At 39.7% G+C, this 23011-nt stretch overlaps 1 protein-coding gene across 1 annotated transcript in view; it reads right to left on the bottom strand.

Annotated features, from left to right (window-relative positions):
* Positions 1-23011, bottom strand: part of LOC129108280 (NT-3 growth factor receptor-like) — a 156936-nt gene that overhangs the window by 13044 nt on the left and 120881 nt on the right. Inside the window, exons 13-14 of the mRNA XM_054620015.1 lie at positions 17822-17952; positions 8170-8342 (exon numbers count right to left, since the gene is read on the bottom strand). Coding sequence (XP_054475990.1) covers positions 8170-8342; positions 17822-17952 — 304 coding nt within the window. The remainder of the gene's footprint in view (positions 1-8169; positions 8343-17821; positions 17953-23011) is intronic.

A 23011-nucleotide genomic window follows, 5' to 3' on the forward strand; every position in this document is an offset into this window, starting at 1 on the left:
TGTGTTGTACTGCTGCTTTTGCACATTGTAGCCCATCTACTCCAAATTATGTATTTTGCACATGACTGCTGGCCAACATACAACCAGTTTAATTTTCTTCCTTTAGGTAGCAATCGTATAAAGTTAATTTTTGTATAATATGCAAATGAACTTGTAGACCCTTGAAGTGAGTTAAAATAGGTAATTCCCAGTGGCATGTGGTCCATTAAGGGCAAGCCCCTCCTGCATTGCAATACATATTTTAATGTGTTTTTTTATTGTTGTGTTAAACATTTCAGTTGTTACTTTAACATAAATCATACATTGAAATGGGCGAGGATTAATGAAAAAAAGCTGCCTGCAGTCTTTGTCTATGGAGCAAAGGATGTAACACCCCATATGCGTCATATGTGAGGATTTTCTGGTGGCCCCTTATAGGTTGACAATACACAATGTAAAAAAAATATCTAGGGAAGAACATTTTAGGCCCAATGGGGAGGCTTTAGGATAGCTGTCGGTAAAAATTAGCTTGAGTTGGTTTAAAAGAATGGCACTTTTTTTCTCAATATTTGTATTCTTTTCTGGCTAATAATGATGTTTTTTGCAACATTCTTAAATAGCTAGAGGGCTTATTGACTAGACTGCTCAACCACCAGAGTATGGCCTCCGGCTTCTAGCCTTAGACCAACAAGTAATGATGGCTAAATAAATAAATAAATGGTTATTCATTTATTGTTGAAAATGTTATTGCCATGTACAATTGATGTATGTAGTAGTATCCTAGAAATTCATGAATTTTGGGTACATTTTATGATTGCATTTAGAGATGGATCAGTCCTTGCATCTGAGTGTCATTGACCAAAAAACTATGAAAAGAAGTTTATTTTTTATTTTTTTTCTCCTGTGAAATATCCTGCTCAATAGGCCCACAGACATATATTTCGGTTAATAAGGACATTTAATTTTTGTTAGAGAAGAGATACAAGTTAAGCGCAAGCTTGTTGTGTGTATTACAGTATTGTGAATATGAGTGTGTGGGTGCATTTTACCCATCTTGTTGGAACATAAATCACAGTCAAAATGCAGGGATTGGTATTACTTTTTGTGGACGAATGGGGTCAATTGCTCATAGTAACCATGTAAATCATTACATTTTAGAGTGAAGACCTGGTTTAAGGTTACGGTAAGGGTTAGGATTAGGCTGGTAGCTGTTAAGGGTTAGAGTTTGTCTCTAGAAAATGAATGTAAGTCAATGTAATGTCCCCAATATTCACAGAAACACAAGTGTTTCTGTGTGTGTGAGCACATTGGGTTGGAAGGTAATGGGGCGTCCCCTGTTTACCTGTCAGGGAGAGTAAACAGCCACCATGTTGCGTGCATTGTTGCTGACAATCGCAGCCATTTTCCCATTAAGTCCCCAACTCATCGATTAGTTTAGCAGGTCTGTGTCTGCCGGGTGAACTCTGTTTCTGATTCATCATACTCGCTGCTAATGGCAGCGGTAACGTTACAGCTGTGTACGTAACAGTGCAGTGTGAATCACAATTAAATAACGCATAAAAAAGGTAATACTGAAAGGGAGCTCTTGCCAATGCTCTGCTGTTGAATGAAACTGCTAATACTAACCTTTCCTCTGCTTTTATCCGTTCCTACCACATCTACCAGCATCAAAACTGGATGTAAGCGGTAAAGTAGTAAAGCCCGCCTTCTGCACAATTCAATTGGCTGCTTTGGCACGTGTGACGTTGACGAGCGGTGCGACTCCAAGCCTGGTACTGATTTTATATTTGTAACCTTGTGTGCATCTAAATGCCGCTAAAAAAATACACTGAACACTGGTCATGTGGGCGACGCGTTTCTAGAGACACTTCTTGGTGTAATTGGGGCCTAAGGTGGCCTAACCTTTACAGGTTGACCACCTATTCTCATACTGCCGAGTTTGCCCAGCTTTTAAAAAAAGATATGACATATATATATTTACTGTTTAACTTATTGTATTTTTTTATATTTGTATTGTAGGTTACAGTTAACTATTAACATCCTGATCCAGTGGATGGCATACATTTATAAAATGTTCACTACATGATGATTCATCAAAAAAGGAAGTCGGTGACACTTCTGAGTTGTGACTCAGCGTCAACGATGCACATTATGTTCGGACAATATGTTAGTGCCGTTTTGGAGGGAGCGATGGGGTTCAAAGACTGAGGAAGGTGAGGGAGTGTGAGTTGTGTGAAGTTAAATACAAAGTGTTCCCAGTAGTCAACCTGTGCGTGTGTGTGTATTTGTGTGTGTGTGTGTGTGTGTGTCTTTTCAGCTTCACTGACTTTTAAATCTCTAATGGAGGAAGTGATGCCAATGAAGTAGCAGCTTGTTGTGTGCCCGTTTTTTTTTTTTTTCTGTGTGTGTGTGTGTGTGTGTGTGTGTGTGTGTGTGTGTGTGTGTGTGTGTGTGTGTGTGTGTGTGTGTGTGTGTGTGTGTGTGTGTGTGTGCGTCTGTGAGACCATGGTGATTTGGAGGGCAACGGGTGCTGGCTAAATTAGCAGTATGTCCTGGAAGAATTGATGCCAGCACTTTAATGGAAACACAATTACTGAGTCAAAATTAGCATCCGAGGCACAAAGAGACTCGCTGAAACACTGTCCCATAGAAGCATGAGCTTGCACACGCACACACACGCAAAAGCACCGGTAGACTTCCCTTCCTGGCGGCGGACTAAGTACCAATGTTCTATTCTGCGGGGCAAAGCATCCTGGGAGCAAATAACATCTAATCACAGCAGACATAATGCTGCTCATTAGCTTACCAACCGCAATTTACAATTTGGGCATTTAGCTTGAGCTCTCATCCAGAGCAGCTGCAGGTAAAAAAAAAAGTTTTAGTAATGGCTCCCAGATTTACTGCTCATGTTTGCCCATTCATAAATTCCTTATATTTGGTAAGTATTATTTCAAGTATTATTTCAATCCAGTGCATTCACTGTTTTCACTGGGGATGTTTTTTAGAGTTCACGATGTGCTGCATACATCTACCTCAAACAGATCATGGTGAGGTATGTGTGGTGCATGGTGGGTATATAAAATTCTGAAATTTGACACCAGAAACGAGGCCTGGTTCCTACATCCTGTGAGTGGTTAAGTTTAGGTTACATTGCACTTAGCTTAAGATAAGTGAAAGGATTAACGGTTGTTTGGATATTGAAACAGTACACTTTCTTACTAGTGTCACTGTTCAATTTTCAAATATTTTAACAAGCTGCCATCTTTTTATAACCGTAAAGGTGCCATGTATAATTGCTGAACAAGTGTTTCTAATAGATAGGGGGCAGAAATTCACTACAGCCACATATCTTTGACCCATGTCAATATAACAACAATGAACACAAATCAAAACTATAAGAAACTATTTAACTATGTTGTCATTTTTAGCTTGGGTGAAAGATAATGGAGTTCATCCTCTGGTGAGCAGGACTGTGCTTAATTAAAGTAATACTAATGTGCCCGTTAGATTTTATATGTGTAAGGGAATAGTTTGACCAAAACAGTGCTGGGGGTTAAAAGAAAGAATATACACAATAGACAAAACAAATCTGGAGGATATTAGCCATCAATTAGTTTTGTTAGAAACTCTTTGAATGGACCAAACTGTTGGTGGGGTGGGGGCACGTTTAGCCAAAAGGACACCACCAGTTCTTTGAACACACACTGATTTACACCAAGAAGATACACCGGCATCTGTCTATTTTCTATGTCCCAGCCATCAATCCCCATGTAACAGCTAAAGTAGCTCCACACTATTTCTTACTTAAGGCTGAAGGAGATTTACATAATGGTCCGGGTGGAACAGTTCCCGCTGTCAGTATGTCACTCTGTCAGACAGGCTCATTCATCAATCACCATGGATCGCACTTGTACGGCCTACGACGGGGCTCTAACAAGGTTCTTGCAGCGAGGCACGCCAAACTGCGGTGACTATATTTGATGGGGGAGCTGAGTCTGTCATTTATATTTATAAATTTATAACAGGCAGTTCACTAAAAAGCATTTTTCATAAATAGCCAGGCAGGAGTCCGCGGCGGCTTCACTCCCACCTTTAGAGAAGGAAAGTGAGGGTGTAAAGGAAGAAGGAACAGTGCCTAACAAGCAGTGGGGGGTTGTAGTCGGTGACGAGGTTCAAATTAAGGCGACAACCTGCAGAGGTTCTGAAATGGGCCCATCCATCACTCCGGGTTCACGAGCTGGCACACCGCTCTCTGTGACCACACTCAGGTCAACCTCTGCAGACCTGTAATACTCTGTGTACTAATGAGGGGAAGTTTGATCACTGGTCGGAGCCAATGAAGTTCTGAAATAGCACGGTAGAGTCAAACAAAGTCAAGTCAGAAATTCAAGACAGGTGACAAAGATCCAATACTCGTGAGCCGGCACGGCATTGGTATTTTAAAACACCTGAGTAGTGTGAGAGTGGTGGATGGTAACAAAGTACATTTATTCAATTACTGTATTCATTTTAAATAATATGTACTTGGGTATTTCCATTTAATGGCACAGTGTGGAACATATTGTCCTTTTTACCCCACAACATTTAACTACTGAGTTGGTACATTAACAATGTAGAGACAAAACATTAAATATAAAAAAATATAAAATGTTGAAGACAAACCTCTAACCATAGGAAAAGCAAAACGTTTTACCTCACGGTTCAGTTACTAGGTTACAATATTCACATCTTGACTTTGTTTTTAATTTGTGTTTTCAGGGTCAAGAATTTATGCTCAGGATATTAATTACGTACATTAGCTCCACTGCTACTGGCAGCACAATATAAATACTGCTTACACATGATCATTTAACACCATTGTTTTCTTATTTATTTTTCCACTAAAGTACTGTCCTTAAGTACAATTGATGCTTCTTATTACATTATACATTTCAGAGGGAAAGATAATTCCTGACTGCATTTAATTAAAAATGTTGTTAGTAGTAACTGTTCTTTGCAGATTCAGGTTTTACATGTGAAATATATAACAACATGACCAATATATGAGTGGGAAATATAATACATTGTTACAGGTTTGAATACCCAAAAGTCTACAACAACGTAAACGAAGCCCTGAGAGGCAAGCGAGAAAAATAAATTCTAGTGATCAATTTTCGAAGTCTGATGTAAAATGTTTTCTCTCCTGTGTTTATGAATTAAGAACAGGTTAAAAAAGGTTTTGCTGGATGAATCATTCTAAGTTTGTTCATTCTAAGATGTTTTTATTCTATCTGTGAAAAAGGTGGAATAATAACTTTTGCTAGAATAATTTCCCTGAGTTACTTTTGTTTTGTTTTACATCCGTGAAAACAGGTGCAAAATTGTAATTCTCATTTCGGCCACAAGAGGCTGAAGTGCACCACTACCCCATTTTTGAAATAGGACTAAAATAATTCACGTTTTCTTCAAGGTGAGTTTTAATTTCTCCTCGCAACACAGTACACAGTTTTTGTGCCAGAACGTTTTGTAAATTAAATCTCGCCTGGTAGAAAAGTAGCTTTTTTTGTACAATTTAGAACATAGGGTAGTGGTATACTTCAGCCTCTTGTGGCCAAAATGACTATTTAGCATTTTTACTAGTTATTTTGATTAAGTAAATATCTTGGAGGACTTGTCTAATAGATATTTTTACGTTGTGCATCTACTACTTTTATTCACAGGACAATTACAGTTTGTTACAACTTTGTATTTTTCATGGTAGTTTTATTGAATGTGTTAGGATGAACACCAGAGTGTGTTGAAAACAAGCCAATGTTTATCCAGATTATTATTCCGTGATCAAATGGAAATCGATGCACACATGACATGTCCCCTATAAATCCTCATAACACAGGACAACTGTATGATCGGCACTACAACAAGCACATCATGTCACAGTTAAAGCAGGATGTGGGGATGTAAACTGATGGATGTTTACAACAGACAGTTTGAGAGAGGTCTGTTTTCAGTCGGATTGTCTGACTGCTTGTCTTTGTTGAACCATTTAATAATTTTTTTAATGGCCTGATCTCAGAAGTTACTTTGGTGAGCGTGATGTTAAACCATTAGAACCAAAGGCCAGAGCTACAAAAAACAAAAAAAGTGGTAATATACCAAAATCATCTTTTAAGTAAAGGATCTGAATACTTCTATGTCCAGTGGCATTGAGACAGTGGGCTATGCATCTTTCAATTTGTTTATTCTGTGATGTTCACATCAAAAGATGGCTGAGATGCAAAGTTCTTCTGCTTCAATAAAAAAAAAAATCCCTCAGCTCTGGAAAAATCCATACATCTGTAAATGACTTACAAAATAAGATTAGGTAAAAGGGAAGATTCTGTAACTGCTTGAAATCAAATAGTGTTCAGGGAAATTTGTGTCAAATTCAGTCAAGTTCAATGCTTCATATCACATCTTAAGATGTGAGATCTTAAGAATTAAAGATATATCAGTTTTGTAAATGCTCGATATGGATTCTGTGGTTGATAACCAGCGACGATGCTACGTACACAGCCGCTGTTTGAAGGGAAACTAATTAACATGGCCATGTTAAATGCTGCAGGCAGAAGGGGTTTGGGGAAGGGAAGAAAAAAAAGAAGAAACTGAGGGATGACTCGTCGCAAGTCTGTTTTAAAAATGTTAATTATTACAGGCTTGTCGGGCAAACTGGGTGAAATCATGGTCACCTGTGGTGTTGCTCCGTGGGTCGGTCTGCTCTGATTTGTGTACAGAGTTGTTGCTGAATGCAGTTGCACATTTGGTTTCTGTTTCTTCAATTTTGTTGAATAGAGGTGGTATTTAAAAGACAATTGAAATCTTGTCTTTTTATAACAAATGTTTATGTTTGTATGCATTTTCAATTGGTCTATCATGGATTATGTTATACTTTGATCAAGGAATTTAAAGTATTTTCATCACCTGTATGAATGTGAATGTAAAATATTAAGTTTGCTAATCAGATCAGGTTTTATTTAGTTTTAGCATACATAATTATATGATTAAAGTATTTATACTAAATTTTGTTTTCAGACATGTAAGGACCATGTGGAAGATACCTATATTTATCAGCCATCTTCCAGAAGTTCAGTTACACAAGATAAACCACACACAACCAGCATGTCTGGAGAGAACATAACACAGTACAAAGCTGGCTTTACACTGGGTCCTTCAAAGTTTTTACACCAGGCCCATGTGCCACTATGACACGATCACAGATGAATGGCAATCGATGCCTGAGCTATGTGATTAGACAGCTGTGTGGAGATGACAGAGTAGGCAGGGTTTGAACTTCTCCGTCACCATTTCAGCATCGAGTGCAACACCATATTATCGTAAGACGTGGTAAATGGAATAGCATTTGTAAAGCGCCTTTTTAGTCTTCAGACCACTCAAAGCACACATTCACACACAAACATCCAAACACCATGTGAGGCGGCAGCTGGCATACGTGCGTTTGAATATTGAGATTTGAGGAGCCGAGGATTGATCTCCCGATTGCAAGACGACCAGCTCTACCTCTACCTTTGTGTTCCCAGTTGAGTTTACAAAGCATCACAGTGTACGAATGCAACGCTATCGTCAGCTGAATGAAGCTCCATTATCAGACTTTCTCATCAGCACGTGAATGCACCACTAGGATGGATTCATAGGATGTAAAACTATTCAAACATTAAAAACAAGTAACATTGATTTCGATAGTGGACTACAATGAAACAGAGCCAATGGCCCCTGGAAGGAAGGAAGAATGTATAATAAAACAACAGCACTGCTAGCATAAATTAGGAAATGGTTATCAGTGTTGAAAGTTGCTATCGGGCGAAACAACTGGTAATGCCCATTAAGGCCTTATCCTTATAAAAAACAATGGGTCTACGAAGTATTGTATTGCGAGGACAATAACTTAATAGTACAATTTGTGTATTCAATATCCTTCACATTCCTTAACACCCTTTAATATTTACTTAATACTCACATAATATGTAAAAGTTTTGGTTTCCCCTATGGAAATGGAACATTTTATGTAGGGCCAAATGAAATACAAAATTCATCAGTTTCACTGCCATCTCTTTAGTTCCCACTTGGGAGCTCTACTCCCAAAAGTCCAAAAGTCGAAAGCCATTCAAGGTCAATCAACTCACAGCTTACAAACTGTTGCCTTTCAGCTGAACTCACCTGAGAAACTTATTGAGATCGCCATGCTTCATGTACTCAAAGACCATGATGAGAGGGTCTCCGTCCACGCACACCCCGTAGAACTTCACGATGTGCTCGTGCTGCAGGTTGGTCAGCAACTCGGCCTCGCGCTGGAAATCCTTCCTGGCTGCAAGAGTGGGGTCCTTCAGTGTCTAGAGAGAGAGAGAGAGAGAGAGAGAGAGAGAGAGAGAGAGAGAGAGAGAGAGAGAGAGAGCCTTATAGTGGTTTACACAACAAAATAATGATCAGATCAAGGGTTGCACTTCGGTAGCTATGGAAACATCCCTTCCTCTGTGTTATTATATTCCACTTCTATCACTTGCAATTTGCTTTAGCAAACAACATCTGGAGTAAAATGTGATACTGGTTAACATTGGCAGCAGTAATGGCGGCAACTTAGTGTGGGAAAATGAAAAAGACAAAGAGGGAGGGGGACAAAGAACAGCCATCAGTAGCTACAGTTTATGTTGATGTATCTCTTATATCTCTTTTAATTATAATTTTCTTCAATTTAAGGGTATCTTTAAAATATCTCTTTGTTTATCAATCCAAATGTGATAGATGATACATGACACCTCCCTTTAGACTTTGACTTAAGTTGCATAACAGACAAACAAATGTGGCATTTGAAGGTGTAAGATAAAGTAGATCATGGAAAAGACAAAGTAGGTCACGGCTCTATTTCAGGTACCGGATCCTGTTTCTCTTTGGTGCACACATGGGACGCAGCCGCCAACTTGACCACACCTAGCTCCTTCATAAACCATATCTATAAGCTCATAACCGCCAATAACAACTAAGCATCAGCCAATTTTGTTACCATTTTTAGTTACCTTAGAATTACGATACTATGCATTTATACGTCAACTTAATAAAGAAAATGTAACATAAATGAATAAAAGCTTGGTTACAGTAACAGAAGGAAATTCTTTGGAGCTTGTGTTTCATCTGATGCTTAACAGAAATATAATCTTAAATGTTATCTGTTTTCGTGTTCGCCCTCAATTCATGGTACAAAACATAGCAGTAGTGCTGCTGTATCCATGTTCTTCACAGATCGCTGGGGTTAATGATAGCACAGCCTGCTGTTCTCAGCGGCTTACTGCCCCTACTTTTTAAATGTTAGTAGGAAGTGGTTGCTACCAATGGCAACCAAAGCACTACAATCGGTTGACAATTTCTAGAAATGGTTGCCAATGGCAACTTGACAACCCTTACTGTCAAGCTCTGTTTTTCTTCTTCTGGTGTTTTTGGCAGATACCTAACAGTCAGGTGCATTCTGGACCGGAGGAGGGCCGAACCTGTATGTATGTGTCCAAGAACTATATTTTTTATTTACTGATCAATTGAAAAATTGCAGACCAATTTAAATAACTAGGACCAAACGGAGAAAAACATGTAAACTTTACTTTTAATGGCAATATGCAAAATGTAATAGCCCAATATGAAGAATTGCATTGATCTGGGCGAGTAGAGCAAAAAATGACGGCTCCAACAACAGCATACGCACATTCACAGTGCAGTACAGCACAGCACACACAAATATGTTTACTCTACATAAACATACCTTTGTTCACCTTCCATTTCTTTGTCTCTCCCATTATCCTTCCCAGTTGTTCTCTTTAACACTACAGTGTACCTTACTTCCTTTCAAAACACCAAAAAACAAAAAAGCTTCTCAAGGGGCAGAGTAAAGAGAAAACATGCAACTGAGAAAAAAGAAATACCCATTCATAACGCAGACTAACATGGACAAACCATCTGACAGAGGGCAGCTGTGTATTCTTCGTCTGCGAATGTCAATAATGGGTTGAAATGTTCAGATTACTGTTAATAGCTTTAATAGAATTACTGCTGCCATGGTAACCTTCTCCTTTATCTCGCTCGCCTATCTTCTCTTTCCTTCTCAGAGCTCTTCTGTTCATATAATATGAACGCAATGAGCGGAATGATGTACTTTTATATAGGTAATGCTAACAAAGTGGCACTATATAGAACAAACCTGTGGTTCAGTCGTAATGGACAAATTTGAGTAGGTCTTTGAAAATAGTTTTATAAAAGAGCCATTATATTCAATGGATCAGTGGCTAAGAGATAAATATGCAGACTGATCCAAATCACTCGTGAGATGAGGTGTGAACAATTCGAAAACCTTTTACAGTTATTCATTTGAGAAAAAGCCTGAGAAATAAGTGGTTGAGTGACCTTTTGAAACCTTGGCTCCATTTTGCTCCCGTTATTTATGGATAATGGCTTAGTCACTAATCTTATGGGCTTTTTCAGGGTAAATAAGGCTATTACCAATCAGCTGCCATGCAATTGGTACGATACATCCACAACCAAAATAAATATATACTAGTGTAATACCAAGAATAAAAAGTAAATGGATTTTGTCATGCCTGTTATTTTTATTTTCATCATGAGAAGAATATATTTTTGCAAGTTTTCCCACCATCATGCTTTGGAGGAGATAAACAGGAAGTAAATGTTAACATTTATAGCCTGTATTTCTTTACAGTTTGGTGAATCTATAACATAAAATGGCCCAGTAGCAGTTGCTGTTTGCACTGTAACCATGGATACAGATATCATCACCATAATTTTTTTGTGCGTCAATGAATTTTCTCGAACTGTTGTCTTTGTCATAAGCACTTTAACACAAAACATGACTACTACAGGGGGAAAAAGTGACATTATTTTTTTCTGTGACTACATTCATTTTTCTGAATTTTAGCAGAGTAAATAAAAGAAGACAAACCTATCAAGATTTGCAGAACGGAAATATTCAAAATTGACACTATAGTGTACAACAACACAGAGAATGCGTATTCCGAAACAATGCGGGGACATTTTTTTTACTTCTTTCAAGGCAACGCAGACCAGATCCACTCCTTCCCTTCTTACCTTTCACAATAAAAGAGGACCAGAGAAAACTCAATTTCACTCAACATTGCCCTAAAATAAACCTCAATAAAATAGCTAACAGTAGTTTCGGCTATACAACAGTTTACCTCAGACAGACTGCCATACGCTGTTTTGGTCCGATAGGAACGTAGACATGTCCTCTGTGTTTGCAAATCTTTTAGAATGATCTAGAATGTTTTGCAACCGTCGTAACTTTGCATAGCTGCCTGTATGAATGGTTAAATGTGAAATATAATTGCAGTCCAGTATTTTGCATTTGTGTCATTCATTCCTCACACCCCTGGTGTGTAAAGGCCTTAAGTAACACTGATTCTAGCAGTATATGAGTATCTCAGAAGAATCAATGCATTCTTACACAAAATGTGTCAATTGGTTTCATATAAATAGGTAGTTGCTGGTATTGAAATTAGGAAAATTATACCTGGTTGGAAAAAATATTAAGTAAAAAAAAAAGATCTTTGCTGAAAAATCTCTCTCACTTTGTTACCAAATGTGTTCTCATTCTCTTTTTGGTCAACAAAGATTTCACCTGTCACTATTCTAAGCAGTCATGTATACGTGTGCATGAATGATAAATTATGTTGTTCTTCTCATTAGTCTTTGGTAAGAATTTTACTCTTCGCCAAAAAGTTTCCCTAATTAGGTTTGGTGGATGGGTCAAACTAGCTAACTAAACAACTTTTACTCAGGGGACCAGAGTTCTTGTCCCATGTGAAATCAAAAAGTTGTCTTATTCTACTGAAGACGTTCTGATGCGTGACGATAATGATGGCCACAGCTAAAGTTATGTAAGAAGCGTACTTACTTCAAGACAAAGCGGGAACTTTTTTCTAAACTTTGCCAAGTAGTTTTGCTGCCGGTCTGATCAACTGACTGCTCTTGTTTTTTGACTTCTTTGAAGTAATGTTGTGTTCCAAGATTTCAGCATTTAACTCATTGAGTATAGTGTTACTATCACAGACAGAAATAACGGACGAAACTACAAACAAATGACATGCTCCAAGTCACAATAATCCACAACCACCCTGTGTCTGCATTCAGTAGTGAACAAAAGAAAACATTTTGCCCGTCATTTACTGCTCTACACATTCACCCCACTAATGTCCCCTCACTCACAAAGGTTTGGCAGAGCTGAATGCATGCGTTCTTTGTTTGTCTATAGGCCTGGCAGGCGGTCTGATCAGTCCTTATCCAACCCTCTGACGATCCCTCCCTGGCACACCAACATGAGGCCTTCCTGCAGCTGACTGCATGAACAATCTACTCTCTGTCATTGGATCTCCTTCAGGTTTTCAAACAAAAAAAACAAAACACGACAGCTTGTTCCAGAAACATTTCCCTGCACTTTCACTGGGTAATAGCTACCTGCCGAGGTACCCTCTGAGGGAACATTCAGTCTGGTTCCAGTAAGAAAGGGGGTCAATTATGATCATTGCTAAGGTATGGTACCTTCAATTTGAGCGAGAGAACAACCTCAAGAACAACCTCTTGGACCCCCACCAGTCCGGGTTCAAGGTGGGTCACTCGTCAGGGACGGCCCTCCTTGCGGTGACAGAGTCGCTTCACGCTGCGAGAGCGAACTCTCTCTCCTCTGTCCTGATCCTCCTGGACCTGTCAGCGGCGTTTAACACGGTGAACCACCAGATCCTCCTCTCCACCCTCGAGGGGATGGGCGTCTCAGGCTCTGCACTCTCCCTGCTTGCATCCTACCTGACAGGCCGATCCTACCAGGTGACATGGAGGGGGGCCGTGTCGGAACCACGCATGCTGACTACGGGGGTCCCACAAGGCTCAGTTCTGGGCCCCCTTCTCTTCTCCCTCTACACAACATCTCTGGGTTCTGTTATTCGCTCGCATGACTTCTCTTACCATTGTTATGCCGATGACACCCAGCTGGTCCAAGTGGAGACACGCATTGCTGCGTGCTTGGCTGACATCTCGAAGTGGATGGCGACACACCACCTGAAGCTCAACCTGGACAAAACCGAGCTACTGTTCCTCCCGGGGAAGGGCTGCCCGCACCGAGACCTGTCCATCACCATTGATGATGCCGTAGTGACGCCAACTCGGACTGTGAGGAATCTGGGTGTGACCCTGGACGACCAACTGTCGTTCTCAGCAAACATTGCATCGGTCACATGCTCCTGCAGATTCCTCCTCTACAACATCAGGAGGATTCGCCCCTTCCTCACTGACGAGACGGCGCAGGTGCTCATCCAGGCTCTGGTCATCTCCCGCCTGGACTACTGCAACTCATTACTTGCCGGAGCCCCGGCGTCGGCCATCAGACCCCTGGAGCTTGTCCAGAAAGCTGCAGCACGTCTGGTGTTCAATCGCCCCAAGTTCTCTCACACAACTTCCCTTCTCCGTTCTCTACACTGGCTCCCTGTAAGAGCTCGCATCCAGTTTAAGACTCTGGTGCTAGCCTACAGGGCAGTGAAAGGAACAGCTCCTTCCTATCTCCAGGCCTTGGTCAAGCCCTACACCCCCGCCCGACCACTTCGCTCTGCTGCCTCGGGGCGACTGGTTGCCCCGTTGCTCAGAGGTCCCTGCGGCCGATCCACCCGGTCACAGCTTTTTTCTGTCCTGGCCCCTCAGTGGTGGAATGAACTCCCCACCGACGTCAGGACAGCAGAGTCGCTGCCCATCTTTCGGCGCAGGCTGAAAACTCACCTCTTCAAGAAGTACTACCCTGAGCCTTCCTCGTAGCACTTATTGCATTCGTATTAGTTGTTGCACTTACTGTATTCGTATCAGTTCGCTGCACTTATTGAATTCGTATTTGTTTACTGCGCTTATCCTATTCGTAGTAGTTTGTAGCACTTATTATATTTGTATTAGTCTGTTGCAATTATTGTGTTCGTAGTAATTTGCCTCTGCACTATACTTTTGCTCTGGCTTATGCTTTAAGATGCTTGTTTAAGAAAGGAGATGCACTTATGACTTCTGGTGACTAGTAGTTCTCTTGAATACCTATGTTGAATACACTTCCTGTAAGTCGCTTTGGATAAAAGCGTCTGCTAAATGACTGTAATGTAATGTAATGTAATGTAAATGAGCGTTCCTGCCATGCTAACTGCAGAGGAGGTGGATAGACTCTGCATTCCCATAATGCTTTGCAGTGAGGACATGTTATAGCTGCTAGTAATTACTGATTTAATTAGAGATGGGATTGGCCTGCCCTTCATTGGTCCTTAAAAATGAAATGACCTGTGACACAATTATTATAAATACTAATTACCATGTCATGCATAAACATGCTAAGGAAATCATTTGCATAAATATATATGCTTACAAATGTTCTTCATATTTATGAAAGCATTGCGACTCTTTGAATTTAATTGGTGAGATGGCTTCCTGAACCTTCCTGTCAAGACATTTCAGATTAAATCTCATTATAATAAGAATTTCCGTATAGACTTATCCAGATTCTGAGCAAAAGTAAACAAGATTCCATTATGTGGTGGTATCTCACTTGTGAATATGCATAATACGCTTGGTCAGTGGCCCTATGCTTCAAACTATGCATTAAGTGTCTTTTCAAAATAAACTTTGGTTTGATAAAATGTAGGTTTACTTACTGAACAAAAGTACTTCATTAGGTTTAGGACAAAGGGTGAAAGTCAGGTATTTGCTTGACCAATCCAACTTCCTTTTGCAGACTTTTTGCCATGAAATATGCCCAGATGATCCAGCTCACCCCCTACATGTACTGTTGCAAAAATGCTGTTGAAACAATCTAACCTCAATGCTCACTGAAATGTAGCCCACTTTAAATAAATGCTATCATATCAAAAGGTCTTTCCATCAATTTCATCTTAATTTGCAAATTCATTTTAAGTTTCCCCTATAATAAGGTTTTATATTGAGATTGAGGTGTTTGTTTCACAATATCACCAGCTGATTCTGTATGGGTTCTGTCTTTACGCTCAAACTGTAGAGATCAGAATTCCAGAAGTATATCCTATAGTGATTTAAAACTACATACAATGCATTACTAGATCTATCGCTAGAAAAAAACGACAAAAATAGACGATTTCGAAAACCAGGGGATTTCTGCCACACGTTTTCACACTCTAAACCACACTCTACAATATCTGCACATGGCAACTTCTTGAAGCCCAAGTTTAGCGAAAGATTGTGGTTTTGTTTAAGAAGAAAAGTAAGTCTGGCTTAACACCAACCCTGACCTCCACACAACTTAGTTTCTGACCTAATAAACGGCCCATGAGTCCCTACACTAACATTCACAGTGGATTTCAATTGTAAGGGAGAAGTATGTCCAATATGTACGTATTTCTTAGGATACTGGGCTACGGGCATTTTCCATAAGTATAGTAGCCAAGTGCAGTCTTATGAAGCACACAGTGTGTTGTGTATACAATACAACCAGTATAAGTGTTTAAGACAACAGTTGACTCATATGCACATTTTAGTACTGTAGATACTGTATTGTAAAACTATAGAAAACAACATGCAGTAAACACACAAACAGCCTTGTAATCTGTCCCGCATTGCGTCACTCAGAAGAAACGTCTATGCATGAACACGTGATAAAAACTGATCCTGACACACACAATGAGTGTGTGTGTGCCGTATGTCTGACATCGGGCTGGCTGGTTGTACGGATGGCAAAAAATAGCATAATGCTGCAAAGGGCAATAAATCCTGTGGGATTAAAAAGGCTGCGGCTGTAATCCCCCTATATCCTCACTAAGACTAACACCTGTCTGCTGCAGGTCAATGTGGCGGCAATGTTTCCACTAATAACTGCTGCCTCATTGACAACAGATTCTCTGTCTTCGACATATGTCATGTTAAACCGATCCATGCCATAATATCCATATGGCAGTTTTACTGAGAGTGTCAACGTTATAAACTGGACTGAAAGTATTCAGGCCCGGTTATTCATTTCATATGTATATCACATTTGCAGAAAAAAAGTATTTCAAGCTCCCCACCTGCTGTTTTTGTAGTTCATGCTTCTTTTGTACCACCAAACCCTAACTGAGATCACTTAAGTGAATCAGCATTAAAATGGGTTTTGTCTAAATAAAATTTCAGTAGATATCATCCCTAATTGGGATAGCGATGCTGGGCCTTGGACTGAAGAAGTGATGCTGGATCAGATGGGAGTGTTGTGCTGGAGGTCTACAGTATATCACTGAGGTGGAATAATCTTGTTCAACGTCATCAAAGAAAATGTTTGCTAACATATGTATGTAGAGTCCAATAAACTGAGCATCCTCTTGGTGTGGTGCATCGTTTAAGGGAATCTGGACTTTTCCCAAACGTCTGTAGAACAATTGACAGAAGGAGCTGCTGGTGGCAACTTCGAAGAGTACCATCACATAACTCCTCAATATACTCCAACTACACATCCTCCGGTTCTCTTTCCACATTTACAGAGAAAGCGTTTCATGTTTAATTTCGATAGAAATTTAACAGTTTGGAAACTGGAGCTCATTAAAACCCAGCTGTCACTTCAACCTGTTATCACTCCAAACTTGTCAAATAGCAACGATTGGTTGGTGTGGAGGCCAGTGCTTATACTGATGCAGGGGTGGCCAGTGCTTCTCGTACAGATGCTAAAGCCTCTGTACGAGAAGCACTGGCCACCCGCATCAGTATAACACGGTCAGATAATCTGACGTTGTTTAAAGAGCAATAAGGTCCGCTTAGTGAGGAGGTTGGGGTGTACAGTTGGGACAAACAAACACAGGACTTTCATTCAGGAGACCTGTATTAGTATCCCGCCTGATTCCCAAGTCGTTTTGTTATATAACGTACGTTCTTAACTCACAGAGTTAACTAGCATTCTTATTTTAAGGTTTGAAAGATAATTTATTGGTATTATGCAACACAGGGTTCCACAATGATATTCAGTAGTTGATCCACTATTCCACTGCTGGGTTAGTCTGAAGTATTACTTCATCTATCTTAATTTCCTGTGAACTGACAGGAGTAGCCTGGGAGATGGAATAGCTTCAGATTAAAAAAAAGGTAAAACCATGTGACTTGCTGTTGAATTTAAAACTCTAAAAAGGCTTTAACCTGACATTCTCACAAAACCAACATCGTTTTCAAAGTAATGCCCAGCTTGAATTGTAGCTTTGTCGCTGGTGTTTAACTGCTCTGAATGAGCAGACGTGCTGCTCTAGCATTTTTTAGGGGGTATTATTTGTACTCTCAGGTTAACCTAAAATTGATTTTGTGTCAGTGTCTGTTTGCAAATATAACTGGCTCATTGTGCTGTGGTTTGAAGAGAGTGTTCTTTGAATACATTTTCTTTGCTGTATATAAAAGTCAGGCCAAACTGAACGATTGCATCATCAAGGCAACACTTATGACCATTACACGGCCGATTCACCTCACAGAACCAGTTAACCAGCCTTTATAAAAAGAAAATCATCCCAATCAGCCTGTAATTTTGGAGCCTTTTAACTGCACAGAAAACACACAGTAGCTGTGTGTTCATTTGTGTATGTCAGCTTGTCAGCATCTGTCCTTGAGATGCAGCTGACTGTTGCTGCCTGCTGGAACGCACTTGTTCCATCAGCTAGACGCATTTACACACACACACACACACACACACACACACACACACACACACACACACACACACACACACACACACACACACACACACACACACACACACACACACACACACACACACACACACACACTTGCTTCTATCTCTTACCTTCACAGCTACTAGCATCTTGTCCTTGGTGGGGCTCAGGTTGTAACATTCAGCCAGGAAGACCTTGCCGAAGGCTCCTTCTCCCAGCTCCCTCTTCAGAATAATGTCCCTCCGCTTAATATGCTGAACATCTGAGAGGGACAAAGAAAAAGGGCCTGGGTTGACATAAATTACAAATTATTATTTATTTTTTTAAATGTTTACACACAGCATCTTGAAGGTTCAAAATGTTCCTACACAATGCCTAATTCCCACACTGTGTTTAATATTTGGTGGAGCCCATTGCTTTATTTCCCGTGAATCCAAGCTCAACCACATTACAAACCTGGCTTTCAACAGTTTTTCATTGGAACTACTTTTAACGAAAGAAACAAAAAGAGGTCTGGGATTATCTGCAGTAATTGGGACAATGTTTCTGGAAAGAAAGAAAGCTGCAGTTGAATTTTAAAAGTGTTGTTTCTTAATGTTTTGAGCACCACTGAATTCAATTCAAATGTATGGAGTGGAAGCAAAACCTCAGAACATATCTAAAAACAAATAGTTAAGATACAACTTGAGTTTCAGTTCATGAGGACAGGTGACAGGTTCAATCCAAGTTCCAGCACGATAACTGGGAGTCCGTCTTCATATTTTCAGTGCAAACCATAGTAAATAATTAGTTGACGTAGTCACCGTGACGTCCCCCATTGGCTGTCACCATCTTGTTTTTTTTGCAACCAGAAGTGACACTAAAGGCTGGAGCTAAGTGCAACCAAATGCTAAATAAGACATTTTTAGGTGACCACCATGTTACAATTAACTTCCATGAACTAAAAAGACACTGTGAAAGGGTTAAAGTACTAAGACTAAAACCAGGACTACTCCCAGAAAGGACAATGCAGTGGTAGCAACCTGTCAATCACAAGGTAGCCCCGTCCTCAAGCATAAACTTCTTTAAGATGCTTGTATTTAATATAATTGAATATAATTTTAAAAAAATTTTTGGAGTATTTTCTCAACATGGTAAAAAATATGTTGTGCTTGGTTGGCAAAAAGGAAAGGAAAACAACGATGCATGTTGTTTTGAAGTAACCGAGCTTGGATGTGTTTGTACAAGCTTTTAGTAGAAACAAACTCAAGGGGGCACAGTAAAACACCCTTGGGCACATGCGCTTGACTGGCTAGACCAGGGGTGGGCAATTATTTTTCCCAGGGGGCCAAATGAGCAACTGAAAATATTTTGGAGGGCCGGGCCAAAATGCCGAACTCAATTATGCATAATATACATTTTATTTCTATATAAAAAGCAGTAAATGGCATTGTTTTGACCGCTGGTAAGAGTGTATGTTATTATTTGGCAATTAAAAGGTGAGGTTAGCTTTCAAAAATATAATTTATTCAAATAGAATTTCCAAAATGATAAACAAAATGTGAAACATTTGACTCATTTTCAGTCACATTAATAACAAAGGGCATTTTGAGTTTCATATACTATTGAAACAAGGATTTTCTTAGCTTTCTAAAGACATCACATCATCTTTGTAGCCAAAATAAACAAGACATGTCACTGAACTGTGTAACTGTGTAAAGAAAAGTGTCCCAGTTTTGTAGCCTTTTTGACTTTACATGCCTATATTAAACATTTAATGTTTTCAGAACATAGTCCATATTTGTTTGAAAGTTCTCCTTTCGGCACCACTTTACTCTTTTTGGCATGAGCCGACATTTTCGCATGTTTCAGGGGGTGACAAGGAAGGTAGACAGGTTGTCAATCACACGCATTTCACGTGCACGATTGCGTGCACTGTGAGAATAAATGGGCTTCAAAATAAAAGCAATGCGGTTTTAGTCCACCCATAAGATAATTAGAAAATATGTTTTATTTTCTAATTATCATGTAATCTTTCGCGGGCCGGTCAGAATCATCCCGCGGGCCGTATTTGGCCCGCGGGCCGTACAATGCCCAGGTCTGGGCTAGACACTATATCCTTGGAAGTCCAGTATGGACCATAATTTACTCATGCTGTATTGAAGAAGAGTTGAAACTAGAGATTGAGACCATAAACTCATGTTTACAATGTTTACTGAGGTAATAAATAAAGAGAGAAGTAGAGTCATTTTCTCATTCACTTCTATACAATCAAAATCCCTTTTGCAACTAGAGGATTCGCCCACTGAAGGCCGTTAGAAAGAATGCAAATTCAATGCACTTTGGTATTGGCTTCACTTTTCAGGACCCTGGCAAAAAGCAGCAATTTTCATATTCTTTAAACTCTTAACGTTTATAGACACCTATAACTGATTTGAGAGTCACGTACTTCTACATAAAATCCTGTGTAGGTGTTAACAAATGCAACTACAAACATATAAATCTGTGTTTAACCCTTTCTGGGTTAATGTGAAGGGGTATATATAAATAGGTAGCCGTGCAAAATGAGTGGATATTATTAAGTGTTCAGCAAAAAGCTGCAAGGTTATACTGTATATATCATTGTGTGTGTGTTTGGGTGTGTGTGGGTGTGTGTGTGTGTGTGTGTGTGTGTGTGTGTGCTTGTCAGGCTGAGTGATTTTGTGTGTATGCGTCTGAAAAATCACGGTTGCATGAGCATGTACTCAGTGAGTGAGTTTGGAATTGGAGGGGATTCCTCTGTGCATACCCACGCCAGTGTGTGTGTGTGTGTGTGTGTGTGTGTGTGTGTGTGTGTGCGTGTGTGTTTAACTGCTGACAGGTGACTTCCCCCTCACTCTGTGTCAACATTAACCCTAGCTTATTGTAACTTTACTAATTAACCTTTATGGTAGACAAACAATCCATCCACGGACACACAAACACATTACTACACTTTACTGTAAGAATACGCTTAAAAGAACACTGTCTTGCACATGGGGGACTTATCTTAAGTGCACGTGATATGTGTATACGGTATGTGTTCATGACAACCATGGTCCCAGTCTCTTCTATCTGTCAGACGATTTTCTGTTTGAATTCTGAAAAATAAATCTACTGTTTATATTGTTTCCTCTTATTCTACTCTTGCTTTTGCAATAGAGACTTGTATGCTAAGTAATCAAGAGCAAGAAGAAAGAAAGCAAACAACAGCGGGGAAAGAATACGCAAAAATCTACGGAAATGCCCATGCGTTTGTGCCACCAACCAGGGGCTGTATGATCCGTGTACGTTTTGATAATATGTTTATTGGATTAAATCCAATAGAACTGTTCTGAACTAGGTATTAAGCACCTTTAAGGATAGCTATAGGAAATTGTGAGGTTGGTGGGTTTGGCAATAGAAAGTTTATTAATCCTCGTTAGTGGATTAACCCAACAGCCTGCTGGTTTGGGGTCTACCTGTCATGACCTTCTCTACTGTCAGCTCTGTTCAGGTTCATGGATTATCACTATATATTAAGTCTTTCTGCCACTGACAGAGCTGTTGACAACTTCCGCACAAACGCACTTGACAGCTTCATTGATGTTCATTCAAAGAACAATGTCCTCAGCCTTGACTGATGCTCTCCGGGTTATTGTGGCTTGGTTGCCTCATTGAAAAGCCTTTTCAAAAAGGGTTTTGAAAAAGAGTTCCATTCCTTGGTTGACTGCCTCGCTGTCGCCTGAAGGTGACAGGTGTCAGGGTTCAGCTTGTCGGAGGATATCTGGCCTTCATGTCTGATCGAATGGCTTCCGTTACTGTTTCCCCAAAGCCTTTATCGCAGTTTTCTTGGTGTGGGCTGTTCATTGTGAGCACAGTGAATTGGTTCAATGTGTATCGTGAACACTCACACTAAAAGAGGTAAGCTACAGTTCAAATCTACTCCACAAGACCCAACACTCTATGTTATGAATCACCAGTAGCACCAAAAATGCCCTTGAGGCAATTTTTTAAATTTGTGATATTAGGTTGTGTGACTTATATAGACTTAACTTGCAGTACTAATGATATTTATGAAATACATGAAAGAGATGAACTGGTAATCATTTCTAACTGAATAAATGAGCTGGTGAAAAAACAAGTATTTTATTTTAAAATGAATTAAGGTTAGGTTTAGGTAACAAAACTACTTGGTTAGGATTAGGAAAAAAAAGCAATGGTTTTGCTTGAAATTAACACGAAATTGAAACAAAATAACAGCAAAATGAATAGTTTCATAGAAATAATTGCCTTGATTATGTCTCGGTTCACAGGGGACACAGACAGTATCTCCTGGGTCAAACCCTTTTGGATGTTTGACCCATCCACCAACCCGACTTTCAACATTTGTAATACGTCAAAAGAGAACGTAATCACTCGACAGATTTTTTGATTTGTGATATTGGGCTCTATGAATAAAATCGACTTGACTTGTAGCAATAAGGATTTTTTAATCTATTGGAGAATTTCGCATTGTGTGTCATAATTGACAAGGTTCCACCTAGAGAAATTAATTTAAGTTTGGAGGAACACCAGTTGTTGGAGTCAGAATAGTTCGAAATCATGCTTTTTATGCTTTGGCTGCTGAGTGAAATCAGAAAACAAGCCTCCAGTAGTCCTGAGAGGCCCAAACTGATCTAAAACACTGTTAATACTTCTTAATGAGGTTAGGACTGTTCTTTGGGTGACACATATTTCAGATACGCCCTCATATGATAACATAAAAAAAAATGTACTAATTAGTGTGGGTCTCAAGATGAACAACAAACTGTATTCAGCTCAGGTCCCTGCAGGACAACAGCAGGAGTATGTTTATGAGTCTGGGGCTTTGAGGGACAGCTCATTTAGGGCATTTGTAAAGATATTAACCAGTTAGTCCTTGTTGCATTTGAAATAAGATCCTTAAGCATGTAAACATTTTAGAAAAGTGCACTCCGTAGAGCACAGATCTCTGCCAGGTGTGTCTGTAATGACTCCTGCTGTAATGTCTGATAGAATGAATAATCTGGAATACAAGCATATCAGATGTGTTTTTCCTACGTAACAGATCAACCCTGTCTCCTACAAAATTACATTCCCATACCACTTAACTGAACTCACAATGACGTTTTGAGGGAAACTTACTATCTCCAGGATTACGGTCACTGTTTAAAACCGTTGACTAAATAAAATGAAAGGGAATGAAATTAAAATAACAAAATTACTTGGTTATGTTTAGGCAACAAGACTGCAACTATGTTACGTCTTGGTTCACACAGGACACAGACAGCAGTCTCCTGGGTGAAATTATTTTGTTTTTTGAC

This window comes from Anoplopoma fimbria, chromosome 19 (genome assembly GCF_027596085.1).
Source record: "Anoplopoma fimbria isolate UVic2021 breed Golden Eagle Sablefish chromosome 19, Afim_UVic_2022, whole genome shotgun sequence".
In the NCBI taxonomy this organism is placed as follows: Eukaryota; Metazoa; Chordata; class Actinopteri; order Perciformes; family Anoplopomatidae; genus Anoplopoma; species Anoplopoma fimbria.